This window comes from Saccopteryx leptura, chromosome X (genome assembly GCF_036850995.1).
Source record: "Saccopteryx leptura isolate mSacLep1 chromosome X, mSacLep1_pri_phased_curated, whole genome shotgun sequence".
Lineage (NCBI taxonomy): Eukaryota > Metazoa > Chordata > Mammalia > Chiroptera > Emballonuridae > Saccopteryx > Saccopteryx leptura.
The window spans coordinates 124,473,930-124,492,759 of record NC_089516.1 but is presented as its reverse complement, the minus strand read 5'-3'; the positions used below and the strand labels follow the sequence as shown (position 1 = coordinate 124,492,759).

The 18,830-nt window shown below is 46.5% G+C and overlaps 1 protein-coding gene across 2 annotated transcripts in view; it reads right to left on the bottom strand.

Annotated features, from left to right (window-relative positions):
- Positions 1-8,511: 8,511 nt before the first annotated feature.
- XPNPEP2 (X-prolyl aminopeptidase 2) overlaps positions 8,512-18,830 on the bottom strand; it is a 30,373-nt gene continuing 20,054 nt past the window's right edge. For both annotated transcript variants that reach the window (XM_066356551.1, XM_066356552.1), the window contains 7 exons: positions 17,720-17,780; positions 16,332-16,401; positions 15,713-15,817; positions 15,218-15,277; positions 14,327-14,403; positions 11,149-11,238; positions 8,512-10,473 (listed from right to left, as the gene is read on the bottom strand). In XM_066356551.1, the coding sequence (XP_066212648.1) occupies positions 10,279-10,473; positions 11,149-11,238; positions 14,327-14,403; positions 15,218-15,277; positions 15,713-15,817; positions 16,332-16,401; positions 17,720-17,780 (658 nt within the window). In that variant the 3' untranslated portion in view covers positions 8,512-10,278. The remainder of the gene's footprint in view (positions 10,474-11,148; positions 11,239-14,326; positions 14,404-15,217; positions 15,278-15,712; positions 15,818-16,331; positions 16,402-17,719; positions 17,781-18,830) is intronic.

Below are 18,830 nucleotides of genomic sequence, written 5' to 3'. Positions count from 1 at the left end.
CAGCTCTTGGGTTGAACAAGCAGAGAAAAGTCCCTACCCTGCTGTCTCATGTCAATCATCATAGGTCCTCTGCTCCATCTCCCCAGAGGTGGCCAATCAACCTGACATTATACGATTTAACTCAGGCTTCTTATGTCTTTGACCAGAATCCAGAAACCAGAATTTGGACCATCTCTTTGCCTGTTGGGCCAGTGCTCCTGGTCAGCTTGTCACCGAGGTCTTCATTGCCATCACTACCACTCCTACAACCATTACTCCTTATTTATAGCCATCAACCCTACAGGCAGAAACTATGGCAAAACCAGTGTAGGGGAGAGACAATTAAGTATGACCTTAGGATTTAACTCGAGAATTGTATTTTGTGATTCTCAATTCTAGTCCAGGATTCTAGCTCTTAATTTTAAATCAGATTATCCCTACAGCCATCACCCTACAGCCACCAGCCCTACAGCCACCAGCCCTACAGCCATCACCCTGCAGCCATCACCCTATAGCCATCACCCCTACAGCCATCACCCTAAGGCCACCAGCCCTACAGCCACCAGCCCTACAGCCATCACCCTATAGTCATTAGCCCTATAGCCATCACCCCTACAGCCATCACCCTAAGGCCACCAGCCCTACAGCCACCAGCCCTACAGCCATCACCCTACAGCCACCAGCCCTACAGCCATCACCCTATAGCCATCACCCCTACAGCCATCACCCTACAGCCATCACTCCTACAGCCACCAGCCCTACAGCCACCACCCCTATAGACATCACCCTACAGCCACCAGCCCTACAGCCATCACCCTACAGCCACCAGTCCTAAAGCCATCACCCTACAGCCACCAGCCCTAAAGCCATCACCCTACAGCCATCAGCCCTACAGCCATCACCCTATAGCCACTAGCCCTACAGCCACCACCCCTACAGCCATCACTCCTACAGCCATCACCCCTACAGCCACCACCCCTACAGCCACCACCCCGATAGCCATCACCCCTACAGCCATCAGCCCTACAGCCACCTCACTGCTATCAATCAGCACACCCATAGCTATCATCCCTCCAGCAGCCACCCTGAAGTCAACACCCTCAGGCATCACTCCTACAGTTGTCATCATTGCTCCTTTCACCCTTACAATATCAACCTCACAGATGTCACCTTTACAGACATTACACCCAGTGCCCCCACACCATTCTTACCCTTACAACCATCATCCCTACAACAGTCACCCCTGTAGTCATCCTTACAACAGCCATCAGCACTGCTATAGCCATCATTGTTAGAACCACCCTACAGTTAACCATTTTCCCCTATCTGCTTCACCACTGCCACCATGAGCTGCAAAACCATCATCTTCACAGCCATTATCCATATAAACATTCTTATGACAGTCAGTCAACCCCATGCATGCCATCACTCCTACAATCATCAACCCTACTGCCATTACCCTTCAGTCATCACCCTACAGCTAGCATCCTCATTGCCACCAGCACACCCACAGTCACCCTCACTAGAGCTGTCACACCTTAAAGGAAAAAAAAACCCTAACCACCACCTGTATATTTATCACAACCATAGCTATCACCATGAAAAAGAAGAAAAAAGCATTTGTAGGCAAATCCATACCACCAGCAAATGTCCCATTCAACAGCCATTTCTCAAATGCCTATGTGCTAAGTTTAAAATGTTCACTTTGTGGATTGTCTGGAGGAGATATTTTAGTAACTCCAAAGACATTTTATTTAAAAAGTAATTCACATTCCCCATATACAATTTAGCAAGCACAGATACATACAAAAAAGAAAAATTTAAAAATCTCCATAATTATCTTCCCTACTGTTTTGATGGATATCTTTTTTTCTGTTTTTGAACATTTAACTACATGTGTATGTGTGTGTGTGTTTAAAAGCCATACTGCAGAGAAAGCAGATCAGTGGTCGAGGGCATAGGGAGGGGGGAGAGATCAGGAGGTATACAGGGACACTTTGGGAGTGATGAATATGTTCACTATCTGGTGTGACGGTTTCATGGGTGTAGACATGTCGAAGCTCAAATCATACACTTTTAAAATGTGCAGTTTATTGTAGGTCAGTTATGCCTAAATAAAACTGTTTTAGTATATTTTTATTTTTTTATTATTGTCACCCCAATATTAACCAATATCAACATTGGTTAATATTAATATTTTTTAAAGTTAAAGATGTCACCTTTTACAAACTGTGTTGGCATCTGCTTGTCACACTGAACACAGTACCATTAAGATTTTCTCACACTATGAAATATTCTTCAACTACGAGATTTTAATTGTGTGGTTGTACCATGATTATTCCACTAGGCCCCTACTTCATGAACTTCGTTTGGCTTAATTTTTTTTAACTCTTCGTTTCACATCCCTAAGGGAAACAATCTCATCTGCAATTTTCCCCTAAGGATAGATTTCCAGAAAGGGAATCCTGGAGTAAAAGGTACACGTCTTTTTAAAGCTTTCCACTTGTGAAATCCCGAGCTGGCCCTCCCCTGTTCCCAAGATATTCTCGTGACTTTCTCCCTCCTACCCGCTAGCCTACCCCATGCCCTCTGACCACCCATCGGTTGGAGTGAACTCAGGAAAGACAAAGTCCTTCTCCCTCAAGCTCAGAGCACATTTCATTGGCCCAGCCTGACAGGCAGACACGTGACGAGAGAGGCACCCCAGCTTGCTTCCCTGTGGGCCTGCGCTCTCCGGCCTGAGAACCCCTCGCAGGCCGCCAGGGCCGACCTCATAGACTGCTGAGGTTGCGATGCGTAGGAGGGAGCCCGGCAACGGTGTAGGGGACCCAGCGGGCTGTTGGTGCTGTCGCGGCTGGGTGAGGGACGCGGCGGCAGGGACTCTGCGGGGCCTCGGGGGCACCTAGGGCTGGGCGGCCTGGAGCGGCCAGGGAGGGAGCTGCTCGCAAAACCTTCCGTGTCCCCGGCCCGCGCGCAGGATGTGCCCGCTTCCTGTTTGCTCAGCCCAGGCAGCGAGCTGAACTCACACTCTAACCGCAGTGTCTTCAAAGGCAGCCACCTAAGCAGGCCGCCTGGGAAAAGGCAGACGGGGGCGGGCGTGTGAGGAGGCCTCGGACTCAAGTGCAGTGAGAAGTACAGCCCTCAGGAACGTAGGGAAGGAGTGTTTTGAGTCCCGCCCTCCGTCGCCTTTTCGGATTCGTCTTCTCTGGTCAGCAGACCCGTTCTGGGGGTCCAGGGCTCCCCCGTCCGCACTTGCCTTCTCCAACTTCTACCAGCAGATTGCCCTGTCCCAAGTCCCATTATGTCAAACTCCAGCTGGCTAATGGGTCCTAAACACTTTTTAAATAAGTTTACCTTCTGGGCAAAATATTTGCATTTTATAGGTTATGTTCCAGATACACATAGCCCTCAGCTAAAGAAGTGATGCGAGTCAGTAGTTCACTGAACAAGGCCACTTCGAACTTGATAATGGGCTGGCAGACAGGATCTAGCTCGAGTAGGCAGAGCCTGTGCTGGGCAGGCACCTTGAAGAGATATGATATAAATAGCTGTCAAGGTTCCTTGCATCTGGGAGCTTGCATTCTAGATAGGGCAGCAAATTTACATTTGCCAAGCACTATATTAATCCCACCACAATTCCCCTTGTTAAGTAGTTGTCTCTCAGTATCCAAGGATGCTCAATCTCTTAGACCTCCATACCCGCGATTTCAGCATCCATGGATATAGAAGGCTGACTGTAGTTCAAACTGGGATTATTATTGCAAAGATGTACCCAGTACAAATGTGGGGCAGGAGAGCCTTGATTTGTCAGCAGTATTGTGGTGTGTCTGTGTGTGTGTGTTGGGAGGTGGTCCACTGATAGTGAGATCCATCTGAATCTTTAAGGGTGGACACAGAGTTGACAAAGACACAAATGTCTCCATAGGATACATTCACATAGAGCAGGCCCCCACCTGCACCCCCTAAGAGATCCTAATTTAGTACAAGATCATGAGTAGAATATTTGGGACAAGTGGGACCCTGACATGTCTGAAAGAATCTGTTACTCTCCAAATGAGTACAGTGCTGATTTGAGAGAGTAAGAGTTTGGACAGTGATGGGTACCTATGTTTGGTAAAGCTCTGCAAATGATCCTTATTCTTACCTCTCCTTGCCTCACACACACGGTGGGCTTTACGACAACCCTATGAGGCAGGCACCATTGTTATCCCCATTTTCCGGGGAGGAAGCTGAGGTTCAGAGGGGTTCAGCAAACTGTACAACACAGCTAGGAAGTGGTGGAAGCTGAGTTTCAAATGCAGGTCTAGTCTGTTGCACAGCCCATGCTATCAACCACTAGGCTCGAGTGCTTCTGATGCAGAGATCCAGAAAGAGGAGGTGAGAGAACTGACACCTTTCATTGGTTAGGTGCCAGACTGGGTGCCACAGAGACATCGTGAAGCAGAGACAGAAGAGAGTAAAGAGGATGGAGTGAGCATCGGAAAGTCACATTATGTGCACAACTGCTGGATAACTAGGGCTGACCTATAGGAGAGCTCTTGTCAACTTGGCGAGTACTCAACACCTGTAGTATTTGACCCTGAGGATTGGGTGGGAAAGCAAGTCGACTTCAAACAACTGTCATGTAGGGATGTGTACTGGGTAGCCAGGAATGTGGGGAACAGATCAATGGAAGGCTTGTGTTCTTTCCAAAGAAGACATTTTCAATATTCAAATGGTGCCACCTGACGCCTAGCAAGTAGTGATCTTCCCATCTCTGGACATGCTCAAGTAGAGGCCACATAGTCCCTTGAAAATGCCTGGGGATTTCCGAGGTGAACTGCACTTGGTAGCCCAATCCATTAGCAAAGTTCATGGTGGTAATCTTAGTCAGGGAGGGCAAGAAGAGCAAAAGTGCATGTAGGAGAAGGTGGGCAGAAATGAGCAGGAACTCAGGTAAGAAGTATCCATTCCTCATGCATGCAAACAGTACACACAGAGCTTATAGCTTTGAGGACACTGGGGAGCCCCTGATAGCAGGGGTTGATGGGAGGGAGAGACAGCCATCTCTGAATCTCTGAACTCTTGATAAGTTCTTGGTTTAAAAACAAGAAAAACCTGCAGGCAGCTGTAGCGGTTACCATCAGAAGAGGGGGCTGGATTTTGGTACTTAGATAAAACTTCACTGGAAGCTCTTTCTTTGGGAGACTGGGAGGGACTGGGCTGCTCTGTCTAGGTCTCTGTGCCATGGTTACAAGGACAAAGGGTGCTAGGCAGTCTAGGTGACAATTGTCTAGGACTCTAAGAAAGAGAAAGAGAAGTCCTCTCAAAATGGAGTCGAGTAGAACTGGATTCAAATCCCTGTACATCACCTACTGGCTATATGACCTTGGGCAATGAGCTCTAGTGAAGACTGTAAAAGTGATAATGTGAGCCTTGCTTCTTGAGGAGGGGGGAAATGGTGTGTGTGTGTGTGTGTGTGCGACCAGAGTTACCCAGATGACCTGTATGTAGAGAGCACTCTCAGCCCAGTCCCCAGCTCATAGAAAGTGCTTGGTACCCAATAGGTGACTACTTCAGTTTACTTCAGGCTCCAGCCTGTATTTCTTCTCTTGCTTTAGTACTTGCTTCTGGGCCCCATCAGAATCACTATTCCATGACTCTTATAGCTCATATCCTTGTATCTCCACCTGGTGAAGGGAATGATCCCCAGCTCAAGCTATTCTAGAACACAGGGGGTGTGACAAGCAAGAGGGTCTAGAACTATTTATGTGGGACTGCTGGGAGGGAAATTAGTTTTTTCAGCTTCAGCGCCTTGCCATGGACCATTGGGGCTTTCTCAACTACCTATTTTACTCTACTTGCTCAGTTCCTGTTTCACAAAGAAACAAGGAAGTGAGAAGATGGGCGGCCCCAGGACAAGGGTTGGCTGGCTGGGTGGGGTAGAGGAATGCCTCCTACTCCCAGCTGAGACAGCCTTGGCCAGCAGGAATCAGAGGCAGATTGAAAGGGTGCACCAGGCATGCGCCCTGGGCCCCGACTTCTGAAGGGCCCCGCAAAACTCCAACTTTACACTTTTTTCTAATGACGCCAAGTTTGGTTTCATATGTGCAATTTTAACATTAATAGTACATAATATTTTTTATTTATTTAAAAATATGGTTAACATGTATTTTTATTTTCCCTGTCTCTCTCTTTTTCTTAAGAGGCCCAATATTTTCTTCTGCATCCGGGGCCTCAACTGACCATAATCCACCTCTGGCAAGGATAGACAGACAGGGAAGAAACAGTTGCTATTGAATCTTTCATATTTCTTTTTTTTTTTTCAGCACCAAGAGTACACAACCACTGATTTGAGGAAGTGACCAGTGGGTTAGTAAAATTCACTGCTCCTGTGGTTTATCTGGGTGAAGAGTAGCCAGCCCCGCCCCTTCCTGTCCCAAGCCAAGATGCTGGCTGGCCAATGAGTGAGGACTGACTTAATTCTAATTTTCAAAATGAACTATTTACACTTTGTGCATGTATGTATGTCTCTATCTATCATCTTACCACTGCTCTTTCCTATTCCAAAAAGGATTTAAAGCATCAAGAAATGTGTCTCAGTGCCATCATAACCACTGTTGTCACAGTCATATGACCTCACACAGATCCCCTCTGCCCCCAGTTTGCTCATCAGAGGCAGTAAGGGAGTGACAGGAGCGCCCACTGAAGGCGAGGAAGGAGCCAGGATAGAGCTGAATCAGGACACTGGGAATTTAGTCTGAGCTTTGGACTTAATGAGCAATGTGACCTTGGGCAAGTGCCTTCCTATTTCTGATCTGCTGTTCACATTTCCCCATCTGTACAATGAAGGTATTGAACTCAGATTTTGTTTGTTTGGCCACAGAGCTGCTAGTCAGGACTGGCTATGGAGTTTGTGGGGCTGGTACAAAATGAAAATGCAGGGGCCCTTGTTAAAAAAATTATTAAAACTTTCAAGATGGTGACAGCAGAGCATGAAATCAATAGTGGGCCCTTCTAAGCAGAGCATTAAATAAAGTGCAGGGACTTGTGCTTCTGCTTACTGTACTATTGCATAGGCTGATGACCCATAATGCTGGCCCAGCAGCTACTTCCATACAATTTTCTAAAAGCCCATACAGGTTGATTGTGGCTGGAGCTTTTTCTGTGGCAGCCTTTGTGACATTTCTGATGAACCTTGGGTTCTAGGGAGCAGAGATAGAAAAACAAAAATCAGACACTTGCTCAAAAGCCTGTCTAGTTTTAATGATTTATTTATAAAATTTGGGTCCCAAACTTTTTCCTTACCTACCTCCAAAGGTAAGGCAAGAGTTGAAATCATGCTGGATAGCCAATAGCATTATTATCTAGTGTCTATGTGCCTTCCTGGCTTATAGGGTCCTGTCACATCTAGATTTTATGAGCCTTTCACTGTAACCTCATGAGGCAGGAGGTACAGGTCAATTTATGAGGGATTAATAAAAACCAGAGACTTGAAGAGACTCGTCCGAGGTCACATAGCCAGTATAGCTGGGACTAGAACCCCAGAATCTTAACTCCTAAGAAATGGAGCTTTTCTACATGCCGTGCTCCACAGTGACAATCAGGGAGCAAGGAGGGGTTTGGTCAACCTCATCCTTCAGCATAAAGACAAAGGACCAAAGCCCAAAGGGGCATTTATTTATCTTCAGTTCATAGGGACGGACGTCTCAAGAGTCCCTGCATATCTGCTAACATATGTTAGCTGTGTGTACCCTGAATGTTTCCCTGCCTGATCCAGAGTGTAACCTTTCCAGCAGGATGGTCCGTGTGCCTGGAAGGGACACTGGAAGAGAGGATCCAGGGTGGCAGCAGCCCCCTCTACAGCATGCTTCTGGGGTGGAGGTTCTCAGTCCCAAGGTGGTAGATTGGAAGTGGCAGTTAAGTTACAGGGAGGAGATGAGGAGGAACCTGGGTCTTGCACTGAAGGGGGGAGGGGAAGACTAGCGTGTGAACCAACTTGGGCTGAAATGCCCATGAGTGGGTCTTGGTCACCCCTGCTGCCCACAGTCTGCTAGAATCACAGAAGCAAATGTCAGGGCCCAAAGGTAAAGGCCTGGGCAGGCAGGTGCTGGGGAAGCAGGCTAGTGTGGAGAACACCAGCTGGGTCTGAGTCCCAGCTCACCAGCTGTGTGATCCTGGCTGAGCCTCAGTTTTCTCATCTGTAAAATGCTGTGAGCCACACTCCTTGCCCTTTTCTGAGAGGGAGTTCTAGAGTCATCTAACTGGTTTGAATCCTGCTTTTTTTTTCATTTCCTTGATGAGTGACCTTGAGCAAGTTGGTTAATCTCTGTGAGCCTCTCTTGTAAAATGGGAACAATAAAAGAACCTAATCATAGGCCATGGCAATTAAGTGAGAAAATGCAATAGTGTACACTTAAACACTTATTAAAAAGGTAGATCTTGCATTTAGTGTTCTTACCTCAATAAAATAAAATAAAAATTTCTAAAAGAATGCATATAAGGCACAGCCCCAGGTACATACTAACCCTCAGTAGGTGCTAGCACTGATGATGATGGCGGCAGCGGTGGTATGTTTAATTTTATTATTAGTAGCTGTTTTTGTGGGGTGAGTATGTGAGGGAGCAAATGACTCAGCCAGCAGAGGCCCACTGTTGGGTGCTAGAGGCTCTCAGTGAGGATGGCTCAGAGCTGGGCCCTTTGTATGTAAGTGTCACTGGTGATAACTGTCATAGGCAAACTAGGCCTGGTGGTTCCACCCTGGGGAATTCCTCGGCCTGGTGCTCTTGCCTAGCACTCTGCCTCAGGGATTTGGTTCTATCGTCCCCCTGGTTATGCTCCTTTGAGGAAAGTTCATGGCCCCAACTTTCCAGGACCACATTTGACAAGACCCCTAGTGTGAGGCTCCCCTCTGTTCCCTCCATATGGCTCTGAGACCTTTAGCACAGGAGGTGGTTGGTTGGGCGTGGCATGTATATGAATACAGGAACACTGTGAGCATGCTCACAGGCATATTCTCAAGCACATGTGCTCCCCAACTGAGCTTTGGGAGCCTCACATCCCCTCCCCCTCCTCACCCGCACCTCTTCCTTCCCCACCACAAAAGCCACAGATAACAGCAGTCTCCAGCAACATAGCAGACACAATGCAAAACCCAAAGGCAAGCTTTGTTGCCAGGTTGTTTTAAGTATATAGCAGGATGTGAGCCCAGGTGGCTAACAGCTGGGCTGGTCAGAGAAACCCCCCCACCCCTGCTACCAACAGTGGGCTCAGAGAGCCAGGACGGGGTTCAGAGGTAGGCAAAGGAATTCTCCATGGTGCCATAAACCAAAAGAGCTGGACTGCTGGTCCATTCTGGTCCCACCATGTCCAAACCAAACACTGTGTGTCCTTGAGCAGGCCCTACTCTGTCTGGAACTCAGTTTTCCTATCTGTAAAATGGGGAAACCAGACTGGACACATCGGTTAATGGTCATCCAAGGATGTTTAAAGATTTAACAACATTGTCATATTGGCTGCACTTTTCAAGTTTTGAAAGGTTCCCACATGATGGGAAATCAGAGATTTGGCCTTACTGTTTAGCGATTCCCAACTTCAGGTAGGGCCATATTCCAGAGGTCTTTCCGCATTCCCTCCTACCCCATAGCCAAATTACTATGGCTTAACGCCCTATCCTGTCACTTGGTGTGATGCACTCACATGGTAAGTGGAGGGCTGATGTCCCTTCCCTTGTTGGCCTTCCTGACACTGGGGCTTCAGTTTGTCTCTGGAGGACTCAACCACCCTCTCTTCCTCCCCTACAGGCACAGCAAAAAGCCTGGAAGCAGCTCTTGTTCCCTCAGCCTAGGGGCAGCAGCCAGGAGGTCATTGTAAGTCCAGGGACAGGTGGGGGTGGCCAGAGGCAGCCTAAGGGTGTGGGAAGACCAAGGAATTAGGAGCCAGTGTGAGAGAACAGCTCTGGTGGTTTTAAGATTGGGTTCTCTAGGACCATGGGGTCCCTGGGGGGCAAGACACTGTCCTATAATAGTCTTCAAGGGCTAGAGCAACAGGCTCTGGCAGGTTATAGGTTAGGCCTACTGGGCTCACTGGAAGAAAAGAACTAGCTGGCTTTCTTATTTTGGGGGTTGGGAGCCAAGGATGAAGTGTACAAGCCTGGAAGGGGTCTGCCTGGGGCCAAGAAGCCCTGAGTCCCTGGGGCTTGGTCTTGGGGAAGGATGCTGAAAGCAGAGGTTTCAGGCAATGGGCCAGCAGGAGCTCAGGGAACGGGTGGTGCGGGGCGAAGGGAGCTGAGAAGAAGGTTAGCAGGGGAGTCTTGGGCTTTTAGACATTCAAGCCAAGGATGGTAAGAGTGGAAATCACGAACAGAGAGGTCAAGAAAGTGGTGCGTGAAGCCCTTGCAGACAGGGGCTCTGTGTGCTTCTGCAGCCACTCAAATTCCTCCGTCAGCTGGCGCCGCTGCAGCTCGGGGCCCACCTTCTCCCGGATGGTCTGGTAGTAGCGGTTCAGGTACTGGATCTGCAAAGGGTAGGAGGGATGAGCTCTCCCCCAGAGTGAGCTTCTAAGAGGTGAATTCTTGGCGCCATCCATGCTCATGCCGTGGGAGCCCGGCTGCCCACTTTGGCTCAGTTACCCCACAGATCCCCATAGGAGATTTATGTACTTAGCACTCCACCTTTGGTGCTTTCCCCTGATTCCCAGCCATCACCAGGCCACAGGCATTCTCCAGGGCTTCTGGAAGGCAGTTGGACACAGTGGCTGTTTAGTGTCATAGTGACTTGCATGGAGTGTGGGGGTGGAGATGTTAGTTTCAGGACCGAGAATAAGAGTAATTAGGGTGGGCATGATCCCATTTTACAGAAGAGGCCTGTGGCTCAGAAAGAGGAGGGTAATATCAGTTATAGGACTTGAGATGAGAGAGTCCAGAGACCCAGTGTCAGAGTCTCCAAGAGTTAGTACCTGGGGTTTGGCAGGCTGGTCTGATAAAGTATTAGAACCTTTGGAGTCTCTGGTGAGTAACAAGGAATACCCTTACAGTGTGTGCCTACAGGTGCCACCAGTGTGGACCCTGACACTGGAGAAGGAAGGTAGAGGGTCTTGGGGGAGGGGGAGTAGAGGCGAGAGAGGTCCAGGGTGGAGAAGGCAGGCAGTGGTTCAGGGGCTGAAGGGTAGACAGTGTTGAGGGGCACTCACCTGCTCAGGGGACAGCAGGTTCACATCAATGAGGTTCCGGTCATATGGCACCAAAGACACCACTTCAAAGGTCAGGTAGGTCCCTGGGTACTGTGAGGCCACAGAGAAGGTGGGAAAGCAGGAAGTGAGTGGGGGGGAGGAGCTAAGCTGAAGGAAGTGCTGGAACACTCTACTCAGAAACCACAGGCATAAAGAACTGACCCTTATCAAACCCAAGACTCAGGGGAAGCCTGAGCCTCCCACACTGCCCTTGGTTACTCCCTTCTGTACCAGTTAGCACCCTGCCTTTGCTACTTCCCTCCTGATTCCTAAATTTAGATTGAGATCTGTATTTCTCAAAGTGTGTGCATCCACACAGCAGCTAGGGAGCTTGTTAAATGTATAGATTCTGAGACCCACCTCCCCAGACTACTAGAATTAGAAACTCCAAAGCAGGGCTGGGAATCTGCAATTAAATAATTTAAAGGTAAATATTAGATTTTTATATCTACCTATCTAATCTCCACCTGTCTCTATATCTATCTATCTATCTATCTATCTATCTATCTATCTATCTATCTATCATCTATCTACATATTTATTGATGGATTTATCTATAGAAGTAAGCATAAAGAAGAAAAAATAGCCCATAATTCCCATTTCTCAGAGAGCTCTTGCATGTATATGCTTAGAAAATTCAAACTACAAAAAGATACCCAATTAAATTTGAAAGTCTCCTCCCTGCTTGCTTTCCTTCCTGAAAATATTTTGGCACATACAGTATATATGTGTATATTTTAAAAAAATTAATGCAAAACGGACCCTATCATATACTACTCTGCACATTCTCTTCCCCATCCCACCTCAATAGTAAGCCTAGGAAAGCACTCCACATTAGCATAGAGAGATTCAGCTTGTTCTTTTAAAGGACTATTTAAGGGTCCAAAGTATGTGGATCATGATTTATTTAATCAAGATAGATGTTTAGGATGTTTTACTGTTTAAACTATTACTATCAATGCTAAAGTCAACATCATTGTATAGAAACATCTTGGTGACCTCTTGTGACTATATCCAGAAGGTATATACTATATCTGGCTAAGGAATTGTGAGAGAAAAAGTACAGACATTTTGAACAGGAATTTTGATATTGTCAAACTGTCCTCCAGAAAGATTGTACCCCCAGCAGTGTATGGGAGTGCCTGTTTCTCACAAACTCACCAGCACTGGGTATAAGCAAAGTCTTATTTTTTGCCAATCAGAGAGGTGAAACATGGTATTCTATGGTTTTGATTTGTATTTTATTTTTACAGGGACAGTGAGAGAGTCAGAGAGAGGGATAGACAGGGACAGACAGACAGGAATGAAGAGAGATGAGAATCATCAATCATCAGTTTTTCCTTGTGACACCTTAGTTGTTCATTGATTGCTTTCTCATATGTGCCTTGACTGCGGGCCTTCAGCAGACCGAGTAACCCCTTGCTCGAGCCAGCGACCTTGGGTCCAAGCTGGTGGGCTTTGCTCAAACCAGGTGAGCCCGCACTCAAGCTGGCGACCTCAGGGTCTCGAACCTGGCTCCTCCACGTCCCAGTCCGATGCTCTATCCACTGCGTCACTGCCCGGTCAGGCTTGATTTGTATTTTTTAAAGAATTAAGTTGAGCATCTTTTCACATTTATGGATCGTATGTGTTGATCTTTGTGAGTTGCCCCCTTTGTGTCCTTTGCCCATTTTTTTCTTGTTTTCCCTATTTTTGTCTTATTGATTTGTAAAAGCTCATGGTAAAAGGACATTCACCCTTTCTCTGACATATGTGCTTTGTTTGTAATACAACTTTTGACTATTGTATTGTTTCTATATAGACTTTGTAAAACTTAATTTAGTCAGAATTATCAATCTTTTACTTCATGGCTTCTGGGTCTTGCATAGAAAGACCCTATTCTACATTAGGATTAAAAATGAATTCATATAGGTTTTCTTCTAGATCTTTTATGGTTTCACATTTAAACCTTGATCCATTTGGAATTTTATTTTGGTGTAATAGTGAGGCTCTTCAGTTTAATCCCTACCCCCAAATGATTAGCCGTTTGTTCTCCCTTTCATTGACTAAACAATCTTTATCTCTCCTTAACTGTTTTTTTTAAATAAAGAGTTACCTTGCTGATTTTATCTATCTATCTATTTATTTATTCATTCATTCATTCATTTTAGAGAGGAGAGAAAGAAAGAGAGAGAAAGAAATGAGGAGCAGGAAGTGTCAACTCCCACATGTGCCTTTACCAGACAAGTGCAGGGTTTTGAACCAGCGACTTCAGTGTTCCCAGGTCGACACTTTATCCACTGTGCCACCACAGGTCAGGTCCTCCCTTACTGTTTTGAAATGCCATATTTTTTGTAACTAAAGTCCCACTTCATTTATGGATAGTAGAGGGTCTATTTCTGGGCTGCTTTTTTGTGCTCCATTGTTACAACTGTCTCTCCCATACCCAGTGTCACACTGTTTTAATTATGGTAGCTTCAGAGTATGTGCTAATATCTGAAAAGGTTAGTTTCCCTTATTTCTCTTTTTTCTTTTTAGAATTTTCCTATATACATAGCTATTTTTTGTTTATTTTTACAAAAAAATCCTTTACTATCTACCATCATTTTGTGAAGTTACAAACTCATACAGTTAGTACTACTGAAATTGAGGTTGGCTTGAATTTATAGGTTAATTTAGGGAGAAATGATATCATCAAAATGTCAAGGTTTCTTTACAGAAAGCACCATTTAATAAGATATTTTCATGTCCCTGAGTAGAGACTTTCTCCATGTAAGTTTTTGTTCCTGTTTTTTAATTTGCCTTGTTGGTTGCTATTATATGGAATCATTACTTCTAACAGTGTCTCCTGGTGATTATCATGTGCACTGAAAACCAATGATTTAGGGCAGGAATACTGATTCATTTTGTCTGGAGTGGGACCTGGACATTGGCATTAAAAAGAAAAAACTCTAGATGATTCTTATATTCTAATGTGCAAAAAGATTTGAGAAATTCTGAGTTATAACATTTTTCCAGAGCTAAGGAAGAGTCTAAATAAATTCATGTTCATACATTTAGATGCTCTTCTACTTTGACCTTCTGTCCACCTGCCCACACACACAGCCAGAAGTCACTGCCATGCTGTCTAAACCTCCAGCTCATTGCAGTGTCACTTTACCTTGGTCTTTGCTTCTACCACAAGGGCCACATCTTCAAGACGGATCCCAAATTCATCATCCTTATAGTAACCAGGTTCTGGGAGACACAGAGATGCTGGTGGCATTAAACAGGTGGGAGGACCCAAGCCCAGGCTTCCTGTACCAATTAAGGAGCGGCTACAGGGTACCACTGTCTGGCTGCTCTTGGCAGTTGCCTGGGGCAGACCCACCCCTTGTTAGATGTTCATTGGTTATCCAGAGGCAACCTGCTGGGCCTCAGCTCTCTCACCCTCTTTTGCAGCCCAGTGGGGAAGACTTCAGGGCCCACTTGGGTCCTGGAGGTACTCCCATCTCCCTGTGTGCCACTGTCCTGTTATCCTAAACATTTGATTGGAGACTCTATAGTTTGGATTCCCAAGAGCAAAATGAGGGTATTGGCTGAAGGGGTCCAGAGTTAGAATGGGACAATCCATTTGGGACTGGGGATAGGGAGGAGAGGGAGGGCAGCAGTGGAGCTGGGTGTGCATGTGCCTGTCATATTCCTTAGAACAGTGGTCCCCAACCCCCGGGCCATGGACCGGTACTAGTCTGTGGACCATTTGGTACCTGTCTACAGAGAAAAAATAAATAACTTACATTATTTCCGTTTTATTTATATTTAAGTCTGAATGATGTTTTATTTTTTAAAAATGACCAGATTCCCTCTGTTACATCCGTCTAAGATTCATTCTTGACGCTTGTCTTGGTCACATGATACATTTATCTGTCCCACCCTAAAGGCTGGTCTGTGAAAATATTTTCTGACATTAAACCGGTCCGTGGTCCAAAAAAAGGTTGGGGACCACTGCACTAGACTGAAGTCCTGGGCTAGTCTTGGGGTGGAGAAAAGTGGAGGAGCCCAAGAGTCATACCAATGGAAGTGAACATGCCCTTGTTCATAGCAAGGCTGCTGGAATGGAATCCCACTGGCCCTGGAAAGGGAGATGTAAGTAAGGTGTCAGCTCTCCTGTACTCACCAGCTTGGAAACTAGCAGCTAAGGGGAGCAGCAGGTGGCTGGGGAGCCCTGCACACTTCTAGCAGCCCCTGTCTGCCATATCATTGTCTACCTGGGGCTGATAGAGACCAGATTGGCTCCAGCTTTTATTTCTGGGGGGTCTATGCCAGTTAGCCACTAGGCTTTGACCTGTTGCTCCTCTCTCTAGGACCCTCCCAGATGCCATGCAGGCAGCAAGAGTGGCTAGCTGCCAGCCTTTCTCACTTACCCCGTGGAGAATCACTTCTTACCAGCTGGGTAACCTGGGCTGGTCACTGCATCTCTGAGGGTTTGGTCATTTCCATAACTATGAAAGGATCTACCATCTTCACAAGAAGAAAGACTCTGAAGGAATGTTCAGTAGATACCTACACTCATGCACACACAGGAAGTTGCCAATGCCATGGCCTGTTCCGTGACCATAATTGAGTCCAACATTCCACAAGGCTTTGCGAGCAAAGGCTTCCAACATTAGTCCTGGAAGAAGGATGGCCCCCAGTCAGTCAGCTGGACCCCAGGCTGTTCACCTTGGTCCTGGCTGTCTTGTTTCAATGCCATTTACCAGGATTGCGCCTGTGGAAAAGGGTCACTGAGAAGCAGGTAAGCATGTACTATCTCTAGCATCCCTTACATTGTACCCATTACCTGGACTAAAGACTCTACTACAATTTTCCCCATCTCTCAAGATACCTACTTCCTCCAGGAATCCTTCCATAACTCCTATAGTCCACACTAACCTCCCCAAACTGAGCCACCCTTAGATTAGTAGGCAGGAGGCTTGAGTTCAAGGCCTGGTTCTCCTACTGACCTTCTGTGTAACCTTGGGCAAATAACTTTCTCTTTCTGGGCTGGGTTTTCTTATCTAAACAAGGTATGGGATGATAATATAACCCCTGCCCAACCAGCTCCCCCACGCCAGGGTAGTGGTTGGTCTGGGTCTAATGAAATCAGTGACTATGACTCTGGGTCCAGTTTGGTCTCCAAAACCTACCTGATGTAGCAGCAGGAAAGATGAGTCTGGACAGATCGATATTTCCTATCAACACACGAGTGTATGCCTCCTGAGGGGCGGGGGGAGAGGGAGAAGTAATGTGATGCACAACACCGGGGAGCCTGAGAGCTTCCAGCTGTCTGGCCGGTGTATGTGCAGGTGTGTGGGCCTAGGCCTGTTGGGGGGGGGTTATTGGGAGGTACGCACATGTTCATGTGTGGTCACCCAGGTTCTAGAAAATAGCCAGAAGAGGCTGAAGGGGACCTGTCCAAAGCTGGGGCTTGGTCCATGTAGTTCTTTTGGGCTGGCCCACGGGACACTTCTATGTGATGGTTAGCTGAGGCAGTGACAGCAGGGACTTGGGAGACAAACTCCCTGGGCTGGAATCCTGAGTTGGCTATTCACAAACCTGAGACCTTAACCGAGCAATTTTAACCTCTCTGCCTCACAGTACCAGCTCATAATTTTGTTGGTAGGAGTAAGGAGACTCATGTATGTAAGGTGCTCCAGAGAAAATGCTCAAATTGAGGTCAGTGCCCACAGTATTACTATTATCATGATCATCCTTTAGTTTTCTTAAGGTTTTAAGTTTCAGTTGGGATCTGATTATCTGGCAGGTTAGCCTTATTTGGTCAGAGCTGTTACCTTGTGGAAAAAGAAAAGAAAGTGGGCTGATAGCTGCCTCTTCTCCTGTCCAGTCCCTGTGTCAGCATGGTGAGTCCCATTCAGGCAAACAGCCTGCGGCAGTGGACTCAAGCTAAAATGTGGGCTCCTTGAGGCCTAACCAGTGCCGGCTTTTTCTCTGTTTCTAGCACAGTGCCTGAGCCACAGCCTGCTCGATGAATGCATGAGTGCAGCTCCCTGCTCCCCACCTTCCCCAGAGGCCCCAGAGTGGACATAGATACGGTCCCAGCCTCTGCGCCAGGCAGACCAGCCTTCGCTGCTTCCTAAAAAGCTCCAGCACCTTTACACCTCTGAGACTTTGCTTCTGTCATTTTTCCTCCTGGAATACCTTTTTTTCTTCCTTTCTGCTGAGCACGGGGGTAAGCACACAAATAGCACCAAATAAATATTTGTTCATTGATTTACAGAAATGGAATGAGGATAAGCTTGGGCACATTGAAACAAATGCCATTCCCATCACGGTCATTACTAATATCAGTGAGAACTCACAGGTTGCTACACAGACTGTGAAGTTCTGTTGATAGCCTGTAACATGTCTGGGGAAGTACCGGCAAACACTGTGTTTTGTGATAGTAACTTGCTATACGAATATGGGCAAACTACTTCATCTCTCTGGGTCTCAGTTTTAGATTCTATAAAATGAGAGAGCTCTTGTGTGTCCCTTGAATGAGGGTGAGTAGAAGAAATCTAGGTCCAATGCTTACCTTTTGGAAAGCAGAAGGGGTACTCCAGTGGACAGTTCTGGTGATGTCTGTGGTTCCGTCCCTGTGTAGAAAGAAAATCAACATAGCCAGCTATGTTGAACAGCTGGGGGTAGGGATCACGGTCATGTGCTTCCTGTATGCTTTCTACGGGGGGTTGAGTGGCAGGGCGGGGACGGGGGTAGGGTGGGAGGTAGAAGGAAGATGGCCACCGCCATCAAATGCCCATCTTCAGCATTTATACATGAAGGGGCTCTGTAAAGCTATCAAGTTAAATTACTATATTGTTGGGCAATTCTGATTTTCCACAAACAGTCTACCTCCATATCCCTCATTTTGGTTGTGTGTAAACTTCTCTTAGCTTGGATCAGGCTGACTTTAAAAAGCAAAGGTTCTTTGTGAGAGTAGGAGAGGACTCTCCCATTTTTACAGATGGGAAAACTGAGGTCCACAGAGACCTTAACACTCACACATTCAGATAGTTATTTACCATCTACAGCAGTGGTCCCCAACCCCCGGACCGGTACTGGTCTGTGGGCCATTTGGTATTGGTCCGCAGAGAAAGAATAAATAACTTACATTATTTCCGTTTTATTTATATTTAAGTCTGAATGATATTTTATTTTTAAAAAATGATCAGATTCCCTCTGTTACATCCATCTAAGACTCACTTTTGATGCTTGTCTCGTACGTTCGACAATTATATTTAAAAATACCACAGTTTTTATACCGGTTGTATAATTTTATTTTGTGCATTTATCCGTCCCACCCTAAAGGCCGGTCCATGAAAATATTTTCTGACATTAAACCGGTCCATGGTCCAAAAAAGATTGGGGACCATTGCTCTACAGAACACATGTCTACAGAAGGAAGATAGAACAGGCCTCATTATCTCCATTTCACAGATGAAGCCATTGAGGTTGGGAAGCCATCTCCCTCTCTGAGCCTCAGTGAAGCCAGACCTGCAGTAAGCACTCACTTTCCACACAGTTGCTCCATTGTAAACATGAATCTGATCCAGGAATTTGTTCACAGTTCCAGTGAACTGAAGCCAGAAGCCAAAAAATCTGACTCCCAACCATGAGCTGCAACTGTCCCTGTCTACCCCCACCCC